The sequence below is a fragment of the Tachysurus vachellii genome, chromosome 8 (assembly GCF_030014155.1).
Source record: "Tachysurus vachellii isolate PV-2020 chromosome 8, HZAU_Pvac_v1, whole genome shotgun sequence".
NCBI lineage: Eukaryota > Metazoa > Chordata > Actinopteri > Siluriformes > Bagridae > Tachysurus > Tachysurus vachellii.
This window is the reverse complement of record NC_083467.1, coordinates 4,680,852-4,691,531: the sequence shown is the minus strand read 5'-3', so window position 1 is coordinate 4,691,531 and position 10,680 is coordinate 4,680,852. Positions and strand designations below refer to the sequence as shown.

The following is a 10,680-nucleotide window of genomic DNA, read 5'->3' as shown; positions in this document are numbered from 1 at the left end:
TATTTTCTTGTCCTGGTAAGAAGCTGCATCAGATTTATCTAAAAGGAATGCAAGAAGGAATCCTGAACTTATGATGATGGAGCTCAGAATGTCTGAAAGACATCTCATTATGAATGGCAACTCGAAGTCTTCTAACTCAATCCCAGCAAAACTGAACTGCTGTTCATCCCAGGTGACTCATCCACATGTCAGGATCTTGTGATCTCCCTGAACAACCTGCAGTCAAACCATTATCCTCAGTCTCTGCACATAACCTTAGTGACCATGGCCAAGCTTTGTCCTTTTTTTCTCACATGGCAAATCTGACACATTCATATCGATTTCTTCTTAACAATATCAGAAGAAATCTTCCATTTTTTATCCGCACAGGCCACATAAGTCTTGTTAAGTCTCTTGCCATTTTTAGACTGGACTACTCAAACTCTCTCCCAGCAGCTCTGGCTCTGAGCACCATTCAGCTGTAGAATGCAGTTATAGACTGAAGGTACTCAGTCTGTACCAATCTAAATATGTATTCAATGATAAGAGTATACAGAAACACTTGATCGGGATTGTGCAAACACTATCTCCAGCTGGTGAGTTAATCAGTTTGAAACTGTAACAGTTTGAAGCTTCATGGACCGAATTGGTCTACTTTTGGCATCAAAACCTTGAGACTCAGAGAGCTGTTTTTTTTAAAAGAAGAAACTTCCTCTTGAAAACCATTTGTAATATAGAGGACCTGTTTGGCACAAAGCTTTCTTCATCACACAGGCGCTCATATTTATTCACATACAAAGAGCTTCATGACAAAACAAAGTGTTGCTGTTTACATGTAGACCTGTAATCACAATAAAAGTAGAAAACCTTGCTCAATAAGAATCAACACAACATTAACACAGTACATGAGTTTCATTAGATAAATGTATTTGAGCAAACACTCTGAACAAAATAGCAGTTGATGATCCAAAAGGCTCCACATTGGTAGTGCTGGGATTTGAGCGTCAAGCCTTCAAACCAAAATCTCTGTTCATTCATATACTAGATAAAATCACAACAGAGGAACAATTAATATATCACACACACACACACACACACACACACACACACACACACACACACACACACACACACACACTCAAATGATATTGTAAAAGCTGATGTTTATAATCTTATTACAGGTTATGTGCTGATTAGTTTTGGATTGACCCCAAAACATATCAGCAATACTGTAGGTAGGTTTATTGGAAATGTTGTATGATAAAAAAAATCTTATAAAGTGCAATATGAAAATCAAACTCCACTAAATATTTTGCTCACTTTAAAAAAAATATCAAACAATGCAGAAAAATACAATTCTGTAAATATTTCCTAGTGTCCCTTCAGAGAAGGGGATTAAAAAAAGCTATTTAAACAGCTTTTTCAATCGTCTGTATGCCAACAATGTACATGAATATGAAAATGTTCTTCTTAATATAAAAGTGAAGATAAGTCATTGCAGTTTAAGCTCCTTCACCACAGCTGCTGAATTAATCTTGTCCTGAAGTCCATTCTGTGCCGGACCTCTATGCTGGATCTCCTGTAACAAGAAAAGACCCTTCATGTCTGCATTAAGTCGGTTGTGAGTACTCTTTCTGTGTGGATTCAGGAGGAACTTCTTCTGTAGTGATAATGCTGATCTCATGGTAAGGCTCCTTGGGCTGAGTGCTGTTCTGCATGGCTAGAAGCATGGCTGAACTGGGACGCTCTGTCAGGTACTGAACATGAGAAATAAGACGTTTTGATTAGAAACAGTACAGACAGGTGATTAGGTGCAAATAGGAAAAAATACTCACTGTAAAACAATAAACTGCTGGACCACTACAAGCCCTTGGCAAAAGACAATTCTTTGAACTGTACAGAAATCATAATAAATGAAAGATACTTTTTCTGCAATGATGTTCAAATGTTTTCTGATTTGTCCTGGAAAGATTTTTTACACTGGTTTTTCTTGCCTTTTTCGTTGTGTAAGAAAAGACAATACAGTGAGGGTGTGAAGATGAGGGTGTTTTCTTTAGCTGTACAGTTGCAGCTCAAGCCACTATGCTTGTCTTGCCTATCTGACGTAAATTAGCATGTGCAATTTGACTAGCATATGTCAGAACTGTTTAGCAGATTGTCTCTCTCTCTCTCTCTCTCTCTCTCTCTCTCTCTCATGATACTTCTCTTTCTTCACACACATTCACCTGTTTAAAGTGCTCAGGTATTTTGGCCCGTGGGTGTAGAAAACGGATTCCTCTGTAGCCAAACCACACAGTCATGGAAATCAGGAGTACAGAAATCAGAGTGACCAGAAAACTGACAAACAGCACCACAGCTATGAGCCATGAAGCCACCTCATCTACGAAAGAAGTGAGATCACAATAACATGTTAGTAAAAAAACGTTTTCTTCAAAGCTTGTCATGTTTGAGAGGCTAACAATCTAAAGCTAAACCCCTATAAATGAGCTTGCCGTGTAGAAATGACATGTTTTATGAATTCTCATGATGGCTGTTTTACTGGTTTTTACCACTTCCTGGATATATCAAATAACAACAGACTCCAAATGCAAATCCACACCTGCTGAACTACATGCACCCATACATACACACTCACACACACACACACAAACAAACGCTAGACTGAATGAGTTTGTTAAGAGAGCAAAAAGCATAAACAATTAAGGATAATCAATGGTACAAGTTTCTATATAGATAAAATATACAGCGATAATGTGAAGCTCTTTGAGATGTCTCTAATTGATCTGGTCACTGAGAGCAACATTAGGCATACAATTCTGTACATGGAGCTCTTGTGACCGTTTTTTGCTAACCCTAGCCCTAACCCTAACCCCAACCCTAGACCTCATAACTCAGAACTCTTAATGGAAAACAGCAAAACAACCATTTTACCAAACCATCGTAGCTATAAGGACAGTTGGGCTTTTCACACTGAGTTTAATTCTGTTTTCATCATTCTCAAAACCCAATAGACTGAAGAAAAGACTAGAAGTCTGTTCAGGACAAACTGGATGACAGTCAGATATGACTGAGTATTTAAGGAACTGACTGAAAAATTAGAAGAAGTTGGATATCAGTAAACACCTGGTCAATTACATGACAGTTAAAAAGGACCCCTTTAAATAATGTGGAGACATTATTTAAAGGGGTCACAATCCAGGGTTAATCCAGGGTTTAGGAATGTGCCGTAGAGTGAGAACGTCAGATGATGAAGAGCCAGGATTAAATGCTAACCTTGGGTGAAGTCTGAGCCGTGTGAAACCTCAAACAACAATAAAAAGCCTTTAGTGTGAGTTTGTGAGTCTTTGTGAAAGGAAAAAGAGCAACATCATTATCTGTTACACCGTGGTGCCTTTTAGAATGAGTAATTCCACCCTTTGCTGGTTACAACTGTGCAGCTGTGCAGTGGAGGAGGAATCTTGGTTTTTAGACTGCACCAAACATGACATTTACATTACTGAGAATTTTATTCAGGTAGTTGAGAAAATGCCAGCTGTGATCTGATTCAGACACCTAGTGCGATATTTATGTAGCTTTCTTTTGAATATAACTGTATATGAGTGCATAGAGTGGATAAGTGTATATACAACATTAAAGAACATTAGAGGAACTTTATAAACAGGACACTCACCACTGGCAGTGTTCATTTCACAGGTTATGTTACTCGGGAGGCTGTTTTTTATATAACCCATAATGATCTCGACTTCCATACAGTAACGTGTGTCTGGTAAAAGTTCCAAGAGCATCACTCTCCTCTGGTCCACCAACTTCACCTGCAGATTTCACAAACATTTTCATTTTCACATTTTTTTTGTAGGTAAATAAAAACATTTTCTTTTTGAAAACAGTGGAGGATGTAAATTATGCTTTTCTTTGGCAAGAGCAAGAGATCATTGTTTTCAAGAAGACGAAAAAAAAAGGTTCAATTTAAATTGTTACCTCTTTCCTATTTTCTTCAGTCCAGTAACGAATTTCATATTTAATGTTTGTATAAACATCCTTAAGGCTGCTTTTCCTTAGCACAGGTTCTGTGATGTCAACCTCCATATTCCCTCTTCTGCTCTGCAGTTTCACATCTGGTGCACCAATAACAGCTGCAGAAAAAGACACAGTCTTTCATTTCTCTGATAATGGATATATTTGATCCTAGAATTAAATTAGATTTTTAAGAAAATTGAGTTTCTCCACCCACTGATTGTTTCCAAAGGTTCACAGTCAATTTCCATCCAAGCAGAGCTTTTGCCGTTCAGCTCTGTCTGTACTCGAAATTTGTATTTGCCATAAGCGGTGACTTCGCTCGTGAAATCGCAGCTCGATGACGAAACATTCACACAAACGGCATTGAACACATTCCATGATCTGAGAACAGAAGCGATGGCACTGCATTAATAATCATCAGCAGCACATCTCTCACAGCTCAAAGCAGCAATTATCAACACTTAATGTTTAACTGAAATGTACATTTACCATGTAATTAAATAATACACAATCACTGGCCACTTTAATAGGAACACTTGTACACCTGCTCATTCCTGCAGTCATGCAGGTACAGGTCAAGAACTTAACATCAGGGATCGGCAATATCTAAAAATTATCAATACAATATTTCATTATTAAACATATTATTATAAATCAATAATACTGCTGCATCCAACCATCCTCTGTCAATCATCACCCTACTGCCCAGGCCTGGTTCACATCAAACATCAGAAGAGGGAAAACCCATTATCTTAGTGATGTCATCACACAGGATTAATAAACCAATTAATAATCATTAAGGAAGTGTCTGTTTCTGTAAATGGATCAACTTTCAACTAGGCCAGTGCAGGTATCCATCAAACCTCTTAAATAATTAATAAAGCTACAGTGCAGCAGAGAAACTTGATATTTTTTAATATCTACAATGTAGAAAATTACTTTTTGTTCCAAATGATAAAAATCTTGTAGAGAATTCTGAGCTTACTTGTACTCAGCTGTATATCTGAAGTCTTTCCCAGAGGATGTCTGTGGTGGATCCCATTCCAGAATAAGACCAAGGTTTTCAGATTTAATTCTTAGATTCTGAGGCATAGGGACTTCAGCTGAAGGTGAGAAAAAACACACAGACCCACACACACAATATTTTAAAGTATACCGGAAAGCTTTAAAATGCTCGATTCCAATTGGTCATAATGTGTTTTTTCCTCTAATGCACATATAATCATTTCTAAAGTTCTTTAATTCACTGGGACTTCTATATCATTATATATCATTGTTTTTCAGCTGTTCCCTATTCAGTGAGGCCACACCAGATTATCCAATCAACACATTTTATTTGACACAGGGTTTATCCTGGATGCCCTTCCTTATGCAACCCTCCCATTTTATCCAATGATCCCATTGGTCCACCAATGGGACAATATAAGAATTAACCAACAATCTAATAACCTGTTTTTATTTAAGAAAGAAAGAGATAATCGCTTATATGATGAAGTTTTATGTAAAGGCTCGTCTGTTTAACATTCATGTTAAAGGTCAGGTAAGGTCTTCGGTTTGTGGTTTCTTGGTTACAAGAACAGATGCATGTCTTATTAATTTCAAGAAGTAATGCAAAACTGTCTCAGAATGATTCAGGTCATGAGCTGGTGAGGCAATGACTATTAATATCTGCTGTAAAGTACGTAATAAGTGGAACTAACTTTGTAGTTTTAGATCCAGAAGTATATACATGTGCAGGTAACAGGTGAATAAAATTAACCACATTGTATGCAACACACACACACATTCACAACTCTCATACTGAGGTGCTCAGTGATTTTAAACATGGCACAGGTAATTGCTATTAGAAGGACATGGAAGCATCTAGTAGCAACAACAGCTCAACCAGAATCACTTACTACAGAGATGTGTCTGCAAGCAACATCTGCACAGGCCCTGGTCATCAGGAGCTGGAAATGGGATTTAATGGCCAAGCAGTTGCACAATCACTTTGTGCAAAGTGGTATAACGTGGTTTAAATGACACTGCACTGGACTCTGGAGTAGTAGACTCTGGAAACATTTTCTGAACTCCAGACCTCAACCCTACCACAAGCCTTTGGTGTGAAGGCATACACAGCAATAAATGCCAACACTAAGCCTTTATGTGTTTGGATTCTGGGTAGTGTGGGTAACGGGTAGCCCATACAACTCTCACAATTGCCCGAAGTCGTATATAGGCAGTTCATACTTTGGTATGTCTGCACAAGTCACATTAGGGGCCACTGTGGTTTAGAGTACATTGAACTTAAAACCATTGAACTAGAACTTTTACCCACATTAGCCCAATGCAGGTTTTCTTCAGACAGCCTGCTCTTTCTACGTATAGAATTCACTTGAAACAGAAGAATATAGAGCCTCCGAACATTATTGAGGAAAATCCATATGATTGATTGTACCAAGGAAGGTGAGTGTTGGACTGGGGATTTTTTACTCACAACCTTCTGATTGAACACCTTAAGCACTAGAGTACCACATCCCCTACAACAGAGGTATTCAACTAAAATTTAAAGAGGTCCAGTAAGAGAAAATTTCTTGAAGCAAAGGTCCGGAAGATCATAATGTCTCACTAGTTAGTGTGATATATATTTATGTAGCCTAGTAGTTGTATCAACATCTGCAAGCAATCAACACCTGACTGTCAAATCAAATAAATTCAGTACAATTCAAAAACCTTTTGACAATATTTATTGTCACGTAACATAGAACTGAACATCTGTATGTTTGTAGATATGTATAAATAAATAAATGTATGTTTAAATAAAGTGCTTAACTTTCCCTTTTATATCTCAGTGAGAGAACTGAGCTCTAGCTTGGCTTGGCAGGATGTTAAACCTCCCTTTCTCCGTCTCACTCGTCTGTTTCTCTCCCTTTCTCCGTCTCACTCATCTGTTTCTCTCCCTTTGTTTTCTACATGTATCACTATCTTTCTTTCAAGTGTAACTTTACTCTAATTCTCTCTCATCTGTCTTGCACTGTTGAGTCGCAGTGTTTACTTCAGGAACGCACAGACTTGATTGGTCTGTGCGTTTCCACTACCTTTACCGTAAAGACTGCAAAAGCTGCGCCGATTAAAATAGAAGCGCTTCGTCAAGTTTTAAATCATAACCTTTTGTTCTGGCCGTAGGTCCGGGTCCGGATTGGACAGCTTCTGGGTCCGGACCCGGACTGCGGTCTGCCTGTTAGTGACCTATGACCTACAATATAACAGTTAGCTGCCTGGAAGAAGAGGGACAGTTAGCATTGTGTTACATCATTATACATATGCCAATATGTATGTACTGATCTTTTTTAAATATGTCATACCAAAAATTCATTATAATAATGTTGTATATTATTAGTCCAGTCTGCTTCCATACTAAATACTGCTTAAAGACAATCAGCTGTTAACTGAGATTATATGCAAAATCTGTTTTTTTAGATCTGTATTATCAAAAAAAAAAAATACTGTGAAATATATGAAAAGACTGGCATGGGCTTAAATAGTATGCAGTGCACCAATTAAGCCTAAAGGTGCTCCAAACAAACTCACATTATGATTCATGGTCCAAATCTAACAGACTCCTAAACACCAGTCAATCATCAATCCAATTATTCTTACAGTCCAAACTCAATAATTCCCACAGTAAAAATGGTGAAGCTCACATCAGGACAGAGGTATGGGGCCAATGTCACACCAATGAGAAAATCCCTAATCGTCAACTGTGGGCGGCCGAGAAGGCTCGATAAAGGCAGTCTACAGTGAGCTGACGTCTGCCACCGGGGATTTACACTTTGTTGAAACATTGGACTCACATCACAGGCCCACGTTGGGCTGCCCATGATGGCCAAGCATGGGTCTTTGTTGGGTAGTTTTGTAGAAAACATTCCCAGAAGAGAGGAGACTGTGGACATCCATTTGTCAACAAATGGAGTTAATTTCCAGATTAATACCCATGGTTTGGGACTGGGATGTCTATCATGGCCCGGTGCACACACTTCTTTACCAGTAACATCACACCACATCAGTCACAGCACTCTTTGTTGTGTATTATTCCTTACTTACATAATAAAGCGCCTGTGTGAAATTTAGCTTAAAGTTTTCTTAGGTAACAAAGAAATAGATGTTTAACAACAGAACTTTAGAGTAACTTAAGGTTTTTTTTCTCTTAATATTTAATTTTGAGAGAGAGAGAGAGACGGAGAGAGAGAGAGAGAGAGAGAGAGAGAGAGAGAGAGAGAGAGAGAGAGAGAGAGAGATTACATTCCAATTTAGCTTAAAGTGAAGATGTTTTCTTAGGTAACAAAGAAATAGATGTTCTAACAACAGAACTTTAGAGTAACTTAAGGGTTTTTTTTCTTTTAATATTTAATTTTGAGAGAGAGAGAGAGAGAGAGAGAGAGAGAGAGAGAGAGAGAGAGAGAGAGAGAATTACATTCCAAATCATTAAGAAAAAAGGAGAGACAAAGATCTATTTACAGTAAAAACAGGTTTCAAACTACAGCGAACAACGAGACAAAGTTTTATACAACAGAATAAAAAATACGTAAAACTCACCTGTAAGAACAGACACGAAACAGATCAATATAGTGATAATTAGTGTTGAAATCATGATTCCTATAAGAAGTAGATCACTACTAGGTCGGAAAACAGAACTCTTCTTCTTCTTCCGTGTTTGTGTTCCAGTTAAGTTCAGCAGTTTGGGGCGGAGACTGAAGGGAAAACCAAAACGAAACCAAGACACCGGTTGTGGGGTTTTTCCCTTGAGGATACACAACAAAAACCTACAAAGAAAAGGCAAGGATGGGAAAATGGAAATGCTAATAATACTGGACAAAATTCTAAACCCTGTGACATGCAGAAACCAATTATTTTGTCTTCTCCATCTCCTCCATCTCCTCCTCTTTACATATGACTGTGTATCACCATCATTAAGTTTCTAATGACACCACATTCATATGCTGTATATCAAACTGCCTACTGGGAGGAAGCTATAATCACAATAACTTCCCCCTTAATGTCTGCAAAGAGTCACCGTTGATTTCAGAAAGCAGGCGCAGGCAGCCCTGTGTGTACTGAGCACCACAGTGGAAATAGAAAGCAGACTCAAGTTCCTAGGAATACACATTACAGAAGAAGACCTCACATTTCATAAGAAAAGCCCACCAGCACCTCTATGTTCTGAGAAGGGGAAAAGTCACCAGTACATTGTTTATGTTGTCGTGGCCACATTACCTTATAGTGCATCTCTTCTGTACCCAAACACAACCAGTTTCCAGTAACCAAGGACTCGACCTGGGTTTCTGTTAATGTGTGACTTTGTTACAGTGTGTATGCTGCTTACTTAAGATCTTATGTCATATTAGGGCCAGTTTCATCCAATTATATTATGGTGGGCTGGTACAAATAATAGCTGGGCAATTAGTGGCAGTGGCTCCAACACCTAATCGCTAAGCACCTGAACTGGGGCAGAAATAGCTGAGAGATGGGTCTGATTTGGGGCACTGGAAGTCTGGGAAGGTGAATGCTTGTGGAGGATAAACTGGATAGATTTTCAATCCAACTATCAATAAAACTTTCAATAAAAGTTAGTACAAAGCTAAAGCCTGTAAGCGTGTCCTTCTCAAGTGGTGAAAAACTATTCTATGCTGCAGGGGTGGGGCTTTTTTTGTGGGGCTGCTGCAGACAGATCAGAAAGATCATTGTCCATTGGCTGTAGGCTGCCCACCCAAGACCCAAATTTGGGGGAGCTAACCCCACCCCTGACCACTGCTGCCATCATAGGTTATTTTAGGCTAACATTTTATACATTTGCACTTGTAGCTAGCTAAATTACATTTATGTTATTGTGTTATGCACTTTACTTCTGCACTTCACTTCTGAAAGCAAAGTAAATGTGAATTGAATTACATGGAATCAGTGGATAAAAAGATGTTCTCCACAACCCTGTTAAAACTAAGCTTTTAAGTTGCATAAATGACGTCTTAGCAAGTGAACATATCTTGAATATATTAAAAATATAACTTGAGTTTTTTTTTTATCAGAAGATTACAAGAAAACAAATAAGTTTATTATACTTGGCATTTCTGTTTGACTTTTTCTAATCCTACAATTAGAAAATAAACTAAATGATCCAGAAGAGAAAAAGATTTGTTTTTGCATCAAACAAAATTCTTGCCCCAATTTTAGAGAAACATCTTGTTCTTGGTGACGTCACTTTAGCGCTCCACTTTCTCCACTTGTTAATCAGTGATCAGTGAAGACCTGCATGAGTACATGACTTCAGGAAAGTCATGTTATTAAAAGTGTAAAAAGATTTTCAGATTTTTTTTTTTATTATTCTATTGGATGCTAGATCACGTTCAAGTTGAAAATGATCTGAAATCATTTATCTTTTCATTTTTTTTACATGACAAAACCATGCAATCTTGCAGGGGTGTGTAGACTTTTATATCGGTACAGTTCTGCAGACTGCAGGTTTTCCTCAACTGAAAAAAAAAAACCCTACTACTACTACTACTACTACTACTAATAATAATAATAATAATAACAATTCTAATAATAATAATAATAATTCTTCTTCTTCTTCAATTCAAAATTGTCAGGTTACAACATTCTGTTTTGTTTATCCCCAAAACTGAAAAATATTTTGTGTAAATATTTATG

The 10,680-nt window shown here is 37.8% G+C and overlaps 1 protein-coding gene across 1 annotated transcript; it reads right to left on the bottom strand.

Moving 5' to 3' along the window:
- Positions 1-704: 704 nt before the first annotated feature.
- On the bottom strand, positions 705-8,876 carry LOC132849864 (interleukin-10 receptor subunit beta-like). Its single transcript, XM_060875799.1, has 7 exons — positions 8,572-8,876; positions 4,982-5,099; positions 4,211-4,377; positions 3,958-4,112; positions 3,650-3,791; positions 2,205-2,359; positions 705-1,736 (listed from the first exon to the last, which is right to left on the bottom strand). Exons 1-7 carry the CDS (start codon positions 8,624-8,626, stop codon positions 1,590-1,592), a joined length of 939 nt encoding a protein of 312 aa, XP_060731782.1. The 5' UTR covers positions 8,627-8,876; the 3' UTR covers positions 705-1,589.
- Positions 8,877-10,680: the final 1,804 nt, after the last annotated feature.